At 44.3% G+C, this 18,789-nt stretch overlaps 1 protein-coding gene across 1 annotated transcript in view; it reads right to left on the bottom strand.

Moving 5' to 3' along the window:
• Window positions 1-233: 233 nt before the first annotated feature.
• The window catches only part of NIPA1 (NIPA magnesium transporter 1), a 47,414-nt gene continuing 28,858 nt past the window's right edge, over window positions 234-18,789 (bottom strand). The window contains exons 3-5 of the mRNA XM_008269747.5: window positions 15,588-15,678; window positions 12,367-12,527; window positions 234-5,951 (exon numbers count right to left, since the gene is read on the bottom strand). Of these exons, the coding sequence (XP_008267969.4) occupies window positions 5,440-5,951; window positions 12,367-12,527; window positions 15,588-15,678 (764 nt within the window). The 3' untranslated portion in view covers window positions 234-5,439. The remainder of the gene's footprint in view (window positions 5,952-12,366; window positions 12,528-15,587; window positions 15,679-18,789) is intronic.

Below are 18,789 nucleotides of genomic sequence, written 5' to 3'. Positions count from 1 at the left end.
TTTTCTGTGATACCATCATTTCACTGGATCAGGAAGTAGTCCCTGGATGGTGAATTCCTTTACACATCAAGGATCTGCTCCCTCAGGGAGATGTGCAAGCAAATGTTTTCAACATTATAGACACCTAGGCTATTCATTTCTACAGAGAAATAGGAAAAATCTTAAGAATTGGGATGCTCTGGGACCTAATACTACACAAAAACTTCGAGCAAAGGGAACAAAATCAACAAGTGTTCAGCTAGAAATAAGTTATTTTATTTTAAAACACATACAGATTAATAAATATTGGAAAACTTAATAAATAGCCTTTTTATTTACATAAGGCAATAACAACATGCTATGACTACTTCTAGAAAGCAAATTATAAGCATCTTAGCCATTGATAAATGTATATATGTATGCTAATTGGAAGCTCCCCTGATACATTTATATGAAAAACTTTTATGCAACCCATCAACATTAGACAGTTTTGATCTAGACTTCCTCTCTTTCATGATTATATCCCATTTTACAAGATAAAAATAGTTATCCTTTAAAAAGGCAAACACACTCAGGAATGCTACTGAAAAACAACACACTTAAGTTTTCATAAGGCGCAAAAACAATGAAAGGATGGGGAAAATTATTAGGTTCTGACAAATAAAATAACTTCTGAATTTTTCAATGGCCCCTTTGGCACTAGTGGTTTGGGAGCTCCTCACATTCACCTGTTGTCAGAGTTCATAGTCAAGGTTGAGCTGTGCTTGGAAGCAGGAAGTTCAGCAACATTCATTAGAAATTCAGTGGAACAGAATCAATTTGTTACGTAGGTCATTAAGCCTGCAGATCACAGAGCAAACAGAACCTCGGAGGAGCTCATCACGCCATCAAAATGTGATCCGTTAGTGCTGCTTTTATAAAGTCTGTTTAATTGCCATATTTTACAATAGAATATATAAAACCCTTCCTTAAAAAAAAAAGGAAAATTAAAGCTTCATGGATTCATGCACACTTTACATTCAGTGCTTCCACGGCTTCTGTGGTGCCCAAAGCTGTGTGTTCTGCAGCAGGATCCTGAGCAGACGCCACAGTCAGTGCAGTCCATGTTTCCACGTGTCACTTCGCCAACAGTCTGCACATGGTGCTCTCTTCTGAGGCCACCAGAACACTGCTAAATGTGCTAGAGGTTTAGAAACAACCCAATTGGAGAACCACCTCACTCCTTCAGAGGTAGAAAAACTGAGGCACAGAAAGGTAAGTGACTCACCTATATTTGTACAATTCAGGGAAAACTAGAAAAAAAGAAGAAATCAATCCTCCTTGGCTCATGCTCTGGGCCCTAGACTCTTTTTTTTCTTTTTTTAAATCACTTTGGGTCTATTTGAAATAGATATTTACATGATCACTGTTCTACTGAATATCAACTTTTTACTAGACAACATTTTTAACGTACAAAGTTACATTTTCTTAAAATATAATTCTTTTGTTACATTTAATAGCATGTGAGAAATGTTTATGAAAATAAACAAGTAGTGGTATTTGGCCAAATTCTCATTCCTGATCCTATAATTCTGAATCTTTTCAAGTATACGGTGGAGATATAAGAATATGGCCAGATGTGAAAATTCGCCTATCAGGTAAAGGACAGATCTTTAAAGTTTCATCACTAGTACAACTGTGAGGTGGAAATGAGAAATACAAAAAATTGAGGTATTTTATATGATAAACTGTCCTGTGGAATAACTGGTGCGCAAATTGGTCTCTTCTCTTTTCAACTCAAGTTAACAGAAGTATCTACCTATGAGTACAAGTAAGATACAAAAAACGAACATGGGCCATGTCCTTGGGAGGAAGGTCAATGCTAAGGACTAAATGATACATTTTTGGTCCCTGAGAAGACAGAACACCAAGATCACTTCCAGTCCTGCTCGACGACGGGTGAACAGATGCACTGAGACGGACAGCTCCTTCAGACCATGGAAGCTAATGCATACTGTCGTGACTACACTGACCTTACTCTTCCTAAGTTCCTACACAGTCACAGGAAGCCTAAACGGGATCTAGTAGCATCTGGGAGGAGTGAGGGATGGGGCTCTGTGAACTATCTGAGCATTCTCTCCGCTCTTCTAGACTAGTGGAGCAGCTTGGAAAAGAGGTATCCTCCCGACAAGAACTGTGCAGCAGGGCAGTGGACTGTGTGCATCAGCACTTGCTGTGGGCTGAGCATGCACCCACATCTGGGAGACACTGCATCTCAGTGCTCGTCAGCAGTCTAGGAACTGGCCTTTAGAAGTCAGGCACAGTATTTACCGTGAGCTGAGCTGCAGAGGAAGATGAGCAGCAAGTACATATTAGAATAGTGCTTTCTTGTATCGCATGGCAGACATGAAACCCAAGGAAGAACAAAACCCACACATTACTGCTGGGGTAGATCTGAGGAAATATAATTGAGTGTAACAAAATGGCTTTGAAAGTAGGACAGAAAGAATATTTCTTATTGCTGAACAGAGAGCAGCAACATCTATCACCAACATCCTAATGTGACAAAACTGTAGTGACAGTCTGAGCGATGAGCAAGGCCACCAGGAAACCAGATTCTTTCCAAAGGTCCCAGCCAGGGCAGGCCTTCTCCACATGTGACAAGGAGCAGGCTGTCCTTTCTCTCCAGAGACACAGGGGTCATGCGGACCAGCAGAACACTTACTTTGTCCAGGGTTTGGGTCAGAATCCTGAATCAGTCCTACACTAGATCCATAAACAGAACAAGTGGCAGTCTTTTAAGATACAAAGACTCAAATGAGAAAGGGCCTATTTAAATATCTACCAAGAATAAATCTGCAAATTGTGATTAAAAGCCTTCAATTTTAAAGGAGCTGGAAAACAAGTATACAGTAGGTATTTTTTTTCTTCACTTTATCAGAGATGATACCCAAAGAATCATGTCATGGTGAAAATGTTTTGCATGCATTTACTTTCTGAAAGGCCAATAAGAGATGTATCCCTATTCCAGGCCCTTCCCCAAAGCTCTCACTTTGGGGATTCTATATTCTTGGCATTTCCAAATGAATTATGAAAATATGAACTGTAAAACAAAGACTATTAAGTCAGAATTTAAAAGTTCTATGTTAAACTTAAAAATTGGACAGCTAAATAGCTATCATGTCAACCACCTGGAGGCTAGCTGAAAAACAATGAGTGCTATGCACCGTTCCCTTTGGAACAAAGGCTGTGTATCCTACCGGAGCCATCTGCTGAATGGATCTAAACCTTGGAAATTCTACCTGTTCTAGGGCCTGTCATAAAGAGGAGAAGAGCCAATAATACTTTGAAATTCTGTTTCAGTTTAAAAATCACAGGGAGTATTGCCCAAAAAACAATATCACCTCTGAGTATCCATAGTATAATTGTGAACTAAAATATAATAAAATACAGCAATAGGTGCATTTAAGTGTTACATGGAAGCTGTAGCAAAATAATCATGATTTTTCCATTTGACACATGAATTTCCTCATTATACCTTTATAGCAACATAGGTTCTTTGACCACCTTAAACTCCTTAAGCAGGAAAACCATTTTATGCCTACAAGTATACTGATTCTGCTACATTACATCATCAGAAAGTTCAGTTCAATAAGTTAAGGTCTGTATTTCTAAAAACACTGGTGATGAAAAAAAAAACATCAAGAGCTGATAAAAAGATTAATCAACTTTTTGAGTATATATTAACTATAAGTTAACGAAGAATGTTTTAAAATTTTCTTAAAAAAATTTTCTTGCTGCTCTTAATTCACAAATCGCTACAACCTAGCATCATAATATGGTACTTTTAATTCAAAGAGGTGTTTTATAGTCTATGTTACATCGCAGTAGTCTTATTTTATATACCTTTCTTATTAAACACTTTAGGCAACTATTCCTTGGATCTTTACTTTAGAAATAATTTTTAAAAATTATAATAATAAAAAGAAATGTTACTTTTGCCAGGAAAAAAAACATCTTTTTTCTTAATGAGTAACTTTAAATGGATATTATTAAATGGCATATTCTACTTCACCTACTCTACTCAATCTCATTTTTCAATTTGGCATAACTTCCTACATAGATTAGAGCATTAGACATGAAGTATATATCGCAATGAACTATTTATCACTTCATGCTTTGCTTCCATAAAGACATATGGAAGGTTACCATGGACAGAAGAATGAGCTTTTTTGATGCAAACCCTGAAATAATCAATGGCTACTTTGCATTTGGAAAGCGTAATGAGAGGCTGGGTGAGGAACTCTAGGATGCTTTGCCCTCTCAAACAACAATGTTTTCATTTTTGCTGGAAATTCTTTGGAAAATTCTGTGCGTTTCAATTTGTAGAAGCTAGCCAACTGTCCCTTAACATGCTCCCATATCACAGGGCACTCAATATATGTGCTGTTGAGCTGTTAACTCTCTCACTTAAACAGCCTTATTTCAAGCTAAATAATTTATTTCTTCTGTATGGCCACAAATGCTTGCTAAAAGAAAGGTGTACATATTTGACACTGGATCTCAAATACATAGATCGAATGCAAATAAAAATACTTCATGCTACTTAGCCAATTGTCTTTAAGAGAACAATAACTACATGCTAAACAGGTCAATTTGCTCTAATGGGTCTTTAGTCTTGACTACCTTCCAACGAATGTACTATTATTTCTAATTGCTTTACATATTTATAATTTGAATATTGAAATAGTAAGGTATAACCAAAGAAGTTGCATCATTCTAATCTAAAAGAATATACAGAGTAATAGTCAAATTAAGTGGATAATCCAAGTGATAAAGGCACTGAAATTGATTTGAGCTATTGTGAAGTCATCCTGCCGATGGAACACTGCATCATCAATGCCCTACCTCTTCTCTCTCTTTTTGCTATTAAAATGTCTGGGGGTGTGTGGGAGGAGAGAGTCACCTTGTTAAAGGAATAAAAACAATTCAATGTACATACTTATTTGGATGAGGTACCTGAATGTGATACATGCTTAATGCAAACCAACACAACTACAGGCATACTTACTATACAGAGGCAGATATCAAGACAATTTCTCCCATTTCCAAAGTAACCTTCTACATAAGCATATCTGCTCTCTTACAGAGACTAACCAGAAAGAGCCCATGTTTAGTTTCTGTTTAAATAATGTTAAAATGTTTTAGAGGGGAAGAGTAGTCATGAAAGCTTCCAGGTTAATGGAAATGAAAATGCAATTCGTCTCATCAGAGAGAGATGATGCCCAGGCAAGTGTCGGGGAGCTTCGGGCTGGGCCCCCACTCTGGTGCAGAGCCAGGCTCCCCACTGTCCAGCAGGCCACCCGTTAGTACACAGGCAAGTCTAACTCCAGGGATTGAGGGTCTCTTCTACTTCACATCCAATCAGGAGCAGGAACCACCTCCAAGGCCTGTTCTTGAGCCCCTCAACCCCGCTGCATCCTAGTCTGTTTTCATATTGGATTTGTTCATCTCCCCAAGGTTGAAATTGAACTCTTTGAACACCTGTATAAGGACAATCCCCACAGAGACGGTCGTGAATCCACAGGCCATGCCCAGGAAGTCCACCAGACCTACGTTGCTCCACTCCCGAAAGAGGATGGCCGAGGCCAGCAGGACCAGGGTGGTGAACACCACGTAGTAGATGGCCCCGAACACAGAGGAGTCGAAGCACTCCAGCGCCTTGTTGATGTACCTGAACTGGATGATGATGCTGCAGCCCAGCACAGCCAAGAGCACCAGGCACAGACACAGGGCTCTCTGACTGGACGGGTTGTTGTGCAAGATGTCTTGGGCTGCCAGCCCAATGCCCTTGGTGGAAGGCACGGTGAAACTGCCCAGCAAGGAGCAGATGCTGATGTAGACCATGATGTTGGTGGGCCCGTGGGCCGGTGCAATCCAGAAGATGAGCAGCAGCAGCATGAGCAGCACGATGCACAGGTAGCCCACAAACACTGCAAGACAGGAGGACATGGTGACCCATGCAGCCCCCCAGCCAGCCCACCACCCGGAGGGGCAGAGTGGAGCTCTGAGTTTACCAGATCCACCACAGAAGAAGTATTCTCATGATTTTCACCATTAAAACATTCATAGTGGGGCCAGTGTTATGACACAGTGGGTAAAGCCACTGCCTGCAATGCTGGCATCTCACATGGACGCCAAATCATGTCCCGGCTACTCCACTTCTGATTCAGTCCCCTGCTAATAGCCTGGGGAAAAGCAGAGGCAGATGGCCCAAGTGTCTGGGACCTTGCACGCAAGTGGGGGACCTGGTTGGGGCTCCTAGCTCCTGGCTTGTGTCTGGCCCAGCGTGTGCTGTTGCGGCCATTTGGGGAGTGAAGCAGCAGATGGAAAATCTCTGTCTTTCCCTCTCTCTCTGTGACTCTCACCTTTAAAATAAATAAGTAATCTTTAAAAACCATTCATAGCTTCTGAATGATTACATGATCCTCTCTCTTTAGTAGCATTTTTGTTATGGTAAAATCAACGTACATGATCTGAACTTAAACCAAAAAAACCACTCACGAAATGCATTCTCTTGGAGTCAACTCAACAAAAACCCTTAGTGAATGCGTGTCACAGGCAGACAGTGCTGGAGGTGTGAGGAGGCAACGTGGAGTCATACACGGTGAGTCTACCTGTGCCTGGCCCAGCAGTCAGGGGCTGCACGAGCAGGCAGAGAGGGATGTGCAATTAAACTTTATCCATTCACCTCACAACTTCTTTGGACTTGCAAGTGACAAATATGATTATCAGAATCAAACCCCAAACCTATTTTATGCGTAAAACAAAGTAAGGTTTGAATGGGTCTCATTTCCACCGAATTTTTCAGAAATGCAACTTCCATGTAAATTGAGGAAGGATTATTCTTTCTTTGATTGGAAGTTGGTCAAGGGTCTTTCTCATTTCGAAGGATCATATTGCTGATGGCAAGACCGCCTGGTGTTGTCAGCTGCAGACACCTCCTCATCAGTCTGCAGCTGCCAGATTCTCAGGGACCCCATACATGGTATGGGCCTGCCAGCTTCAACACCCTTCTCCTGTGGTTGCACCTGAGCACTTCCATTTATAAAGAAACATCCTGCTAGTCCTCCTGGATTACAGCAAGGGCATTATATTGGTTGTGCTGAAGTTGCATGCACGAAGAAGTTATAAAAGAGTCTGCAAAGGTTTATGAGAAACGTGCTTTATGAAAAAATTATGCATGGATTTCAAGTTTGTTTTGTACCCAAATGAGCTTTTTTTCTTTAAAGTTTATTTATGTTTATTTATTTGAAAGGCAGAGTTACACCAAAAGAGAGAGGGAGAAAGAAAGAGAGAAATATCAATTTTCCATCTGCTAGCTATTCTCTAAATGCACACAAGAGCTAGGGCTGGTCCCAGCCAAAGCCAGGAGACAGGAACTCCATCAGAATCTCCCACATGGGTGGCAGGGACCCAAGTACTTGAGCCATTATCTGCCACCACCCAGGGTGCACATTGATAGGAAGCTGGGTTGGAAGAGGAGGTAGGATGAGATCCTAGGCATTCCAATCTGAGATGTGGGTGTCCCAAGGTGCAGCTTAACCTGTTGCTCTACAATGCTCCCAAGCTTATCTTTTCATTCATTTCCATGAAACTTTTTGGTGTCCCCTTATAGTGTATGAACTTTGTTCCCAGATTATAAATGGGACACTGGACCTGACAGGGGTGGGAACCATCTAGACATGCAAACAAGCCAGCATAGACACGTAAACCAGCAAGTGTGAACATGCAAACCAGCAGTCAGGCAATGGTTAGAAAAAGGAACTGTGGAGTCCTCCTGCTCTGGGGGAGGACTCAGGAAGCCTCTACAGCAGGGATGAGGAACGTCCAGCCTATAGCCCATATAAGGCCTGCGAAATCACTGGGTCTGCGTCTGGTCCTGCCAGGGCAACTGGAGGAGGAATCTGAGATTCAATGAATCTAGAGGAGGCTAATTTTTTAGGCTGATAATTTTGTATGGCCCTTGAATGATGTTATAAATATCCAAATGGTCCTTGGCAGAAAAATGGTTCCCCACTAGGGAAAGGATACTAGCAGGGCAGTTGAAAGCTGCCTGGGAGCCTGACCCACAGGAAGTGGCAGCAGAAGGAGGAGAGCTTGGCACATGGGAACACAAAACATGGCCAACCTGTGGCTTGGATGCAGCTGTGCAGGTGCATGCTCACCAAAGCAGCAGGGTGAGACCATGAAGGAGTCTGGGCTTTCTCTCACAGGAAGGGAGCTGCAAAAGGCTTTGGCACTGGGAAGGGACATAATCAGACTATATTTCAGAAGGGTCCTCAGCATCAAGATACCTAAGGGGAGAGGGCTGGGGCCATGAGAGATTGTGTCCTAGGGCAGGCAGTGAAGAAGGGCAGGAAGTAAAGGTGGGAAGTGGTCAACCGGGTAGAGAGACAGGAGTGGGCACTGCTAGTAAGGGGGCACGGTGCACAAGTGTCAGCCTTGAGAACTGAGAAACTCAGACAGAAAAACCCACATCAGAGGAAACCTGTTTCCAAGTGACTGACCATGACTTATTTTTATCTCCCTAGCTTTATGATTATTTATGTAAAGTGTTTCTCAACACATCCAGTGTGTCTCAGTTCTTTTTGTCTTATCAGCCCTCTAAGGAAACATGAGACAGCTTTTCCCCAACTGCTCACTCCCATGAAATTTTAATTCTGCCACATTGTACAGCTGTTTCTACATTGTATGTATATCTATGTTTATACATTAAAAGAATATATTTTTCTGCTTCTAAGGACTAGTTTCTGCTCTCCAGGGTGACTATCACCCCACTGAGAATGCATGCTTTATGGTTTCTGTGGTTTGGATGTTAAACACCCAGCAAAGGCTCTTGCGTGTAGGGCTGAGGAAGTATTTTTCTGCAAGAGCCATACAAAATTACCAACTTAAAAATCAGCCTGCCAGGGGCTGGCACTGTGGTGTACAAGGTTAAGCCTTGACCTGCGGCGCCAGCATACCATCCAGGTGCCAGTTTGTATCCTGGCTGCTCCACTTCTGATCCAGCTCCCTGCTAATGGCCTGGGAAAGCAGGGGAAGATGGTCCAGGTACATGGGCCCCTGCACCTGTGTGGAAGACCCAGAAAAAGCTCCTGGCTCCTGGCTTTGGATCAATCCACTTCCAGCTGTTGCCATTTGGGGACTGAACCAGCAGATGAAAGACCTCTCTCCCTGTTTCTCCCTCTGTCTGTAACTCTGCCTCTCAGATAAATAAATCTTTTTTAAAATTTAGCCTGCTTAAGGTTTACTGAATTTTGAGTCCTGCCAGTGGTTCGCAGGGTCAGACCCAGTGATTGGCTCCCGAAGCCTGAGTTAAAGGGTTGGTTTGCAGGGTGGTGCTATCAGGAAAGGTTGGATCCTTTAGGGGGTGGGGCCTTGTGGAAGATCCGTAGGTCACTGCGGGTGGTTATGAGAACCTGAGTCTGTCTCCACCACTCTCCCCCTGCTTCCTCCTTCACCATGTGATCCTGTCTCTGCATGCGCTCTGGCATCTGCCATGGGGCCTTTGGACCTGCAGGCTCCAAAACTGGGAAAACCTCTTTCATCACTCCCCAAATGGCTGAAACAGCCGGAGCTGGGCCAATTCGAAGCCAGGAGCCAGGAGCTTCTTCTGAGTCTCCCCGGCAGGTGCAGTGGCCCACAGACTTGGGCCATCTTCTATGCTTTCCCAGGGCGTAGCAGAGAGCTGGATCAGAAGTGGAGCAGCCAGGACTTGAACTGGCACTCATATGGGATGCCAGCACTGTGGGCGGTGGCTTTACCTGCTGTGCCACAGTGCCAGCCCCTGGCATTCTCTCTTGAGAGAATTTTCCAGGTGTTTCTATTCTTTCACCTCTGAATATCAGAGATCACATATCAGGGATTTCAAAAATATAAACAAGTACTCACTTAAGTTTTATCTGGGGCAATTATTTGGCAAAAAATTAATTCTGGTGTTTTAAATCTTCAGCAAAAAAATTAGAAAAATATTTAGTATATTGAGCAATCAGAATAGTACCATTTTATATTTCAGTTGAAAAACAAGCCTTTAGGGGCCAGTGGTATGATGTAGCCTGCAGAGCCATCATCCCATATTTTTGCAGGTTTGAGTCCTCCCTGCTCCACTTCTGATCCAGCTCCCACTAATGCACCTGGGAAAGCACTGGAAGATGGCCAGAGTGCTTGGGACCCTGCCACCCATATGGGAGACCCAGATGAAGCTCGAGGCTCCTGGGTTTGGCCTGGCCCAGCCCCAGCCACCAAGACCATTTGGAGAGTGAACCAGTGGATGGAAGATTCTCTCTCTCTCTGCAACTCTTTCAAATACATAAATAAATATTTAAAAGTAGTAATAATAATTTAAGAAAAAACAAGTTTTTCATGTCTAAAAGAAAATTTCTGGTTCATGCAATGACTTGGGATGCCCACATCCCATCCTGGAGTATCTGCATTCAAGTCTCACCTCTGCTTCTGATCTAGCTTCCTGTTACTACATAACCTAGGAGGCAGTGGTGATGGGTTCCTGCCGCTTACATGGGAGACTGGGATTGAGTCCCTAGTTTCTGGCTCTGCCCTGGCCAAGCTCTGACTTTGCAGGCAACTGGGGAGTAAGCTAGCTGACAGAAGATCAGTATCTCTTTCTCTCTCACTTTCAAGAAAATAATAAATAGAATTTGTTGTTTGTTTGTTTTGTTTTGTTTTGTTTTGTTTTAATTTGCAGAGGGCTGGATCTGAAGTGGGGCAGGTGGTACTTGAACTGGTGCTCATTCAGGATGCCAGCACTGTAGGCAGTAGCTCACCCTACTGCTCCACAGCACCAGGTCCCAAAACTTTTTTTAAAAAGGAAAGAAAATTTTTTCTGCTACTATCACATCTTCATACCAAATTTTTATAGAGATATTCAAATTAAACATGTTTGGTAAAAAAACTGAGGAGCTAGATATACTGGTATCATCCACATTTATCAATGGATAAGCAGCGTTTGGAGATGTCCCTCCTGAAATTACTATAAAATAGAGGTCAGCAGTGTGGCATAGTAGGCTAAGCCTCCACCTGTGGCTGGATTGACACCAGATCTAGTTCTGGCTGCTCCTCTTCCAATCCACATCTCTGCTATGGCCTGGGAAAGCAGTAAAAGGTGGCCCCAGTGCTTGGGCTTCTGCACCCACATGGGAAACCTGGAAGAAGCTCTTGGCTCCTGGCTTCTGCCTGACCCAGCTTGTCACTGTGGCCATTTGAGAAATGAACCAATGGATGGAAGATCTTTCTCTATGTCTCTCCCTTTCTCTGTAACTCTACCTCTCAAATAAATATATAAAATATTTTTACAAAATTACCATAAAATAATCAGGACACTATTCTCTAGTTCTTAGGTCTTTTTTTTTTTTTAAAGTCTTTGTATTCTCATTTCTTGCAGTGTTGGAAATATATGGGCATTTATGGGCAGAAATAAATATCACAATGCTAAACATTTGGGATACAACATGATAAGGAGACAGTCTCGGCTAATTACACTATAAACCCCTTTTCAAGATGTGTAGACGTTTCTGTTGCTATGCCCACCATTGCAAATTGAGAGCTGCAAAGGAAGAGTCACTCTGCAACCTAAAGATGCTCTGCATTTGAACATCGGTGTGAAGGTTGCTTCATGCTGGCACCTGCCTAAAATCATTGCAAGCAATGCAGAATGGCCTGCTGGAAGCAATCTAGAAAAAAAAATCTGTATTGTAAGGCTGGTATAATTACGTACATAGTGTTTCTAATTGAATTTGTCAATAAAAGAAGCTCTATGTCAGAAAAAATAAATAAACCTAGTCTCTGCTCTCAGAGAGCTCTAGGTAGGAGGAGGGACAGACCCCACAGGACATGGCCCACAGCAGGGACAGCAGGGAGGATGGTAAGGGGAGAGGGCAGCAGTCAGAGGTCAGGAGGCAGCCCGGTAGGTGCAGTGGTCAGAGGTGGTAGCACGGAGCACAGGGGATGGAAAGGGAAGGCGCTGATGCACAAGGTCCCAGAGGGAACCAGTGCATGCAGTGCTAAGTTCTGAGAGTAGGAGAGTCAGGAGGAGTGTGATGGAGATGAGGGAGAGGTGACAGTGACCGTGAGGATCCACTCAGGGTTCAGAGCACCCAAGGCAGTGGGTGGAAGCCCCTATGGGCAGGAGAGTGGAAGGATAAATGCACAGGACTCCAACACCACCAAGCTGGGGGTCCCCAGGTAGCTCACAGCCAACTGACACGTGGGCATGCAGAAGGCAGACCTGAGAGGCAGGCCAGGGTGGACACACGGTTCACTCGTACCACCAGAGGGCGTGATATGGAGCCGGGACAAGAATTCGTGGCAGTGTTGCTAGCGAAGAGTTACCTGGATTGGTCAGCTTCTCCTCCAGCTCGGCCTGCGTCGTCACGCTCTCAGATTTCGGGGAGTGGATAATCAGGACCACGGAACCTGCACAGCTCAGCAGACACCCCAACTTGCCCAAGATGTTGAGCTTTTCCTTCAGAAGGTAAGAAGCTAAAATGGACCTTCAGTGACCAAAAAAAGAAATCATTAAAATGTAAACCGAACTACCTGATCTGTGTCTACCAAATGAATACACTTTCTCTAGAAAAGCCACATTCTCTTTATAGCCATACCTTATTTTTCATTTTTTAATTTTTAAGAAGAAAAATGATTAATAATTATTGAAATTTATTTTTATACAAATGATATTTTCATATGAATTCCATGCAAAGCTAGTACATTGTTTGCAGCATTCTTAACTCATGACACTTTATATTATTTTCTCAGTAGATATGAAATATATCACAATAGAAAAACACATTTTCTGTTGACCAAAAATAAAAGTATTGCATCTGTATTTATAAAACAAATCATCAAAACAACTATGCTAAGTAAGAAAGTAAAAAACAAAAACTGTCAAAATAACTACAAGTAATGCATGATTTAAAAACATGGTAAGTTGGGGCAGGTGTTCAGCCTAGGAGTTAAGACACCCACACCCCATATCAGAGTACTTGGGCTCAATTCCAGTGCCAGCTCTTGACTCCAGCTTCCTGTTAATGCAGATCCTGGGAGGCACCAGTGATGGCTCAAGTGATAGGATTCCTACCCCTGGGTGGGAGACTTCGATTGTGTTTCCATTTCCGAGGTTTGGCTCTGGCCAACCCCCAGCTTTGGGAGCTCTCTCTCTGCCTTTCAAATAAAATTTGTAAAATACTTTAAGTTTAAAAAAATAAGTGAAGGCCAGTGCCACGGCTCACTTGGCTAATCGTCTGCCTGCGGCGCTGTCATCTCAGGTTCTAGTCCCGGGTTCTAGTCCCGGTTGGGGCGCTGGTTCTGTTCCAGTTGCTCCTCTTCCAGTCCAGCTCTCTGCTGTGGCCCAGGAGTGCAGTGGAGGATGGGCCAAGTGCTTGGGCCCTGCACCGCATGGGAGACCAGGAGGAAGCGCCTGGCTCCTGGCTTCGGATCGGTGCAGCACGCCAGCCGTAGTGGCTATTTGGGGGGTGAACCAACAGAAAAGGAAGACCTTTCTCTCTGTCTCTCTCGCTCACTGTCTAACTCTGCCTGTCAAAATAAATAAATAAATAAATAAGTGAAGGGGCCCACGCTGTGGTGTAGTGAGTAAAGCCACTGCCTGCATCCCACATGAGTGCCAGTTAGATTCCTGGCTGCTCCACTTCTGATCCAGCTCTCTGCTATGGCCTGGGAAGGCAGAAGAAGATTGCCCAAGTCTTTGGACCCCTGCATCTAGAGTGGGAGACCCAGAAGAAGCTCCTGGCTCCTGGCTTCAGATTGGCCCAGCTCCAGCTGTTATGGACATTTGGAGGGTGAACCATCAGATAGAAGACCTCTCTCTCTCTCTGCCTCAGTCTCTCTGTAACTCTACCTTTAAAAAAAAAAAAGATTTATTTATTTTACTTGAAAGTCAGAGTTACACAGAGAGAGGAGAGGCAGAGAGAGAGAGAGAGAGAGACAGACAGACAGACAGAGACAAAGAGGTCTTCCATCTGCTGGTTCACTCCCCAGATGGCCACAATGGCTGGAGCTGCGCTGATCCAAAGCCAGGAGCCAGGAGCTTCTTTCCAGGTCTCCCACATGGGTGCAGGGGCCCTAGGGCTTGGGCCATCTTCTATTGCTTTCCCAGGCCATGGCAGAGAGCTGGATCAGAAGTGGAGCAGCCGGGATTTGAACCAGTGTCCATATGGGATGCCGGCACTGCAAGTGGTGGCTTTACCTACTACGCCACAGAGTTGGCCACCTGTAACTATGCCTTACAAATAAATAAATAAACTTGTAGAAAAAAAAGTGAAAAATGCACAAACAGAAGAAAAAATAAAAGTGCTAATAGTAAATGCAGTATGTTAGTACAACAGGTGATTATTCTTCTCTAATACTTGACACTTTAAAAATGTGATATCAGGGGCTTGGATTGTGGCATAGTGGGCAAAGCCACTGCCTGCAACACTAGCATCCCATATGGGCACCAAGTCGTGTCCTGGCTGCTCTACTTCCAATCTAGCTCCCTGTTAATGGCCTAGGAAAAACAGTGAAAGGTGGCCCAAGTGCTTGGGCCCTTTCAACCCATGTGGGAGATGTAGGAGAAGCTCCTGGCTCCTGGTTTCTACCTGGCCCAGCCCTGGCTGTTGTGGCCATCTGGGGAATGAGCCAGTTAATAGAAGATTTTCTCCCTGTCTCTCTATAATTCATTTAAATAAATAAATAAATCTTTTTTAAAAAAATAAAAATGTGATAACATTATGCGTTTCAATTTAATTAATTTATTTATTGGAGACACAAACAGGAAGTGCTCCCATACCATCTTCTGGTTCACTCTCCAAATGCTTGCAACAGCCAGGATGCGGCCGTGCTGAGGGTGCACAAGAAACTGAATGAAGGTGGAGCCTGGACTTTAACCCAGGCACTGTGACTTGGGATGTAGACTTCCCCAAGCCATAGCTTAACAACTGTGCCAAAGTCCCACCTCGTATTTGTGATTTTTAGCCCACAGTACCATAAAGTTTAAGAAACTTTAAGGTGCAAACCCAAATACATCCATCACAAACACACTTCTTTGCAAGGATTTCAGGGTCTGGAATATAGCAAAAAAAAATCAATGATTCCATGAATTAGAACCTTGGATTTTATTTCATGTCCATTGGTACTCACGTGTCATTTGTCCTAAATTACGTAATTCCAGGGGTGAGTTAGAGACTGTCCAGTATTCAGCAAGGGATGCTAAGCACCCAAATAAAACACCAATAAACTCATTTTGCTTCTTGGGAAAAGTCGTAGTCTCTAAGAAATTTTCCAGGGCAAACCCCAGGGGAGTGGCAGCATCGGACATTGATTTCCACGAATAACTTACAACTCGAAACACAGTAAGGCAAATTTCTAGGAGAAGTATTAGTAACACACAAAACTACACCTGAAGGGTTAAAATTAAATGACATAGAGTAAAATACTGAATATCTATCTTCAGGCATAATTTTACTGTTATTATTTTAACAGAAACATTTTAAATGAAAATTTCTTCACATCTAAACTATGCATTGAAGACCAAAACACATAACCTTAGCGCTTACCCGAATGGCACTCCGAGGGCACCCAGGGGAGTCACGAGGACTGTGGGGACTGCCGTGTAAGCCAGAAAGTTTCCAATTTGGCCAACAGCCACTGTCAAGACAATCACAAGGACACCAGTGTGATTACAAAGCTCTCTTTTAGTACAGATCAAGGCTCGGCTCTGAAAGGACTACTTCTTTCCCTTGTGAGGAATCAAATCTGGGGTTCCATTTCTACTGGAGGTTCATGGTGGTCTTAGCTGGGAAAGGAGTTTGAGCCTCCTATGGAAATGCTCAATCTTTCCGACGGTTATCGACAGTGGGCACGACGCTGAGTATATTTCCACTCTCTTCACGTATCTTTGTCCTAAGGTGAATGGAGCAGAGCTTCTTGTGAACTGTCAAGTGGCCTGCGACCTACTACTCAGCTGTCTGGAGCTGGCCACAGCGACAGGCTGCTGGCACATCCAGTGAGAATGGGAGAAGTCAGACTGGTTAACTGGCAGTCAGGTTGGTCCTGGTGGAAACCGAGGGTGTGGAATGCTTGCTTTCACCTGAAGTTACCTTTAGCAAGATTAAAAGTGCCTACCCCATTCCATGGGAATTTCCAATCTTACCATGAGAACAGTGGCAGAGTGGTAATGCCTCCTGAGCTCCCAGTTCACTGTAAAACAAATTAGCCACCCTTCTAATGGCTCTTTTGTTTTCTCACGAGCAAGACAGGGTGAAAAGATTATAAATCAGGTCTTTTGATGAGTTTGTCCCCTCCTTATACTGACTGACAGCCTCTTCCCCAAAAGTGTGCTTAAAAACCCCAGGACCGAGACGAGGAGAAGCACCTGTCTCCTGCCATCAGATCAGCGTGGTGCGCCGGCCGCAGCGCACCGGCCGCGGTGGCCATTGGAGGGTGAACCAACAGCAAAGGAAGACCTTTCTCTCTGTCTCTCTCTCTCACTGTCCACTCTGCCAGTCAAAAAAAAAAAAAAAAGAAAAAAAGAAAAAAAGAAAAGAAAAACCAGGACCACCAACCCCTCCAGGTTTTGCCTCTCCTGGAGCCCCTCTGCTGGCCACTCTGCCAGGAGGTCTCTGACTTAACTGAATCTTGCTTTCAACACATCCTGCTTTTCTCTTTGCCTTGTCCTCTTGGAAATTCTTCCTCTATGTGAGACAAAGAAGCAAGGCAATCTTTTCCCTGCTGCTCAGATAGCAACTCCAACGTGACTCAGATTCCGTTGGACTTCAGTTCCAGCCAGTATTGGATTATCTCGCCGGACAGGCAAGCAGGAGGACTGCCCTTGCTTCTGGTTTTTTTTTTTTTTTTTTTTTGAGAGTTTTCCTCTCCCTCCATTGAAACTCTCTCATTTTCTCAAAAACACAGGGTCCCTGTCAGCCAGTTAAAGGTGGTCAGCATGGCTGCCAGCCCTAAGACTCAGGGGCTAGGCTAGCTGATTAGGTTAGAGTAACCCCCTAGAGTGGAGATTCCATTCTAACCCCTCTCTTCTCCAGTGTGGATCGGCCCTTCATAAAGAAACTGGGAAAAGGCACTGAGAGGATTGAAGGGGCTGGGGCACTCCCCAGTGTGTTCTGAAAATCTCTTGGCTGGACCCCACACCTAGACAAGCCCGTGTGTCGTTGGGCTGTAGAATACCTCCCCTCCCTCTTGCGTGGATCAGCCCTTGGCATGGGATAGGGAGAAGGCTTTGAGACAACTTATGGATTCTGGCTGGGGCTACACTCCCGGCTGGGCACCAGACCCCGACAGCCGAAATGGTACTGGGTCAGGAAATGCATTTTCCTGCAGGGAATGAGGCCCCTGCTCTTTTGAAGTCCTCACAAGCCACAAAGCCAGATGCTCCACCCTTCACACTTCTCATCTCAGCTTCGGGAACGTTGGTCCGGTCCAACTCAGCTTCCTTTCCTGGGGGACTGGCCCAACATGCGAAACTGGGAGATGGACTTGGAGTAATCTTGAAATTCAGGCCAGGGCCACTCTCTGGTTTTTGTCAAGGACTCCTTGAGCAGAAAGCAGACTCTGACAGCCCATTAGGGTGTCGGGCTGAAAACTGCATCCTGTTCTTCCTTCCTTGGAGATCAATTTGTCGGTGAGACTGGGCACAGCTTGGAGCGAGGCCACGGGCTCTAGGCTCCATGCTTCAATGAGTTTTTCCTTTACCCCAGATCCTGACAAAATTTCAGTCTCTCTCTGCTCCTCTAAATGTTTTCTGTACCTCACCAGGTCTCCTCAATTCCTACCAATTTGATTTCCTGGTCCCATTAGTGGGTATTTCCTAGATATGTTTCGTTCATTAGCTCTGGGTTCAAGTTTAATTATTCCTTTTTCAGACAGGCAGTTTTTTTTACCTAGACTCTCATTAAGTCCCCACATGAGCTGAACTTCTGTAGGCAAGTATCAGCATGTCTCTGGTATCCCACACCTTCCTTCTGAAGTCCCCTCTTCTGGGTCCCCTCTGTCAGGTCCTTCCTATGTAGCCCATACCTCAGAGGAGGTTTACTGGGGAGGATTTTATTCCCCTACTCTGCTTCTTTGTTCCTCCACCTGCCTAGTCATCAGCCTGGGTGGTAAACAGGCAGGCACTCTCTCACCAAACCCTGGCTTAAAAACACCTTGGCTAAGACTCTTGCCATGAAGGCTCATTGTTGAAATCAGGCTCAATATTAGATAAGACTCAAGGTTACGAGCAGTAGAACAACTATTTTCCTTATGTATAAGAACAAAGCATGGCCAGCGCCGTGGCTCACTAGGCTAATCCTCTGCCTGTGGCGGCGGCACCCCAGGTTCTAGTCCCAGTTGAGGCACCCGATTCTGTCCCAGTTGCTCCTCTTCCTGTCCAGCTCTCTGCTGTGGCCCAGAAGGGCAGTGGAGGATGGCCCAGGTCCTTGGACCCTGCACCCACATAGGAGACCAGGAGGAAGCACCTGGCTCCTGGCTTCGGATCAGCGCAGCTTGCAGGCCGCAACATGCTGGCCATAGTGGCCACTTGGAGGAGGTGAACCAACGGAAAAAGGAAGACCTTTCTCTCTGTCTCTCTCTCACTGTTTAACTCTGCCTGTAAAAAAAAAAAAAAAAAAAAAAAAAAAAAAAAAAAACCCACACACACAAAGCAAAGGTATATATTTGACCAGGCAGAGGCCCAGTCTAAGACAACACCAGTAAGGGAACTGATCACTCCCTGCGTGTTCATTTCTAACAAATACATACCCT

The sequence above is a fragment of the Oryctolagus cuniculus genome, chromosome 12 (assembly GCF_051225735.1).
Source record: "Oryctolagus cuniculus isolate XC-2025 breed Fujian yellow rabbit chromosome 12, ASM5122573v1, whole genome shotgun sequence".
In the NCBI taxonomy this organism is placed as follows: Eukaryota; Metazoa; Chordata; class Mammalia; order Lagomorpha; family Leporidae; genus Oryctolagus; species Oryctolagus cuniculus.
This window is presented reverse-complemented; position numbering and strand designations above follow the sequence as displayed.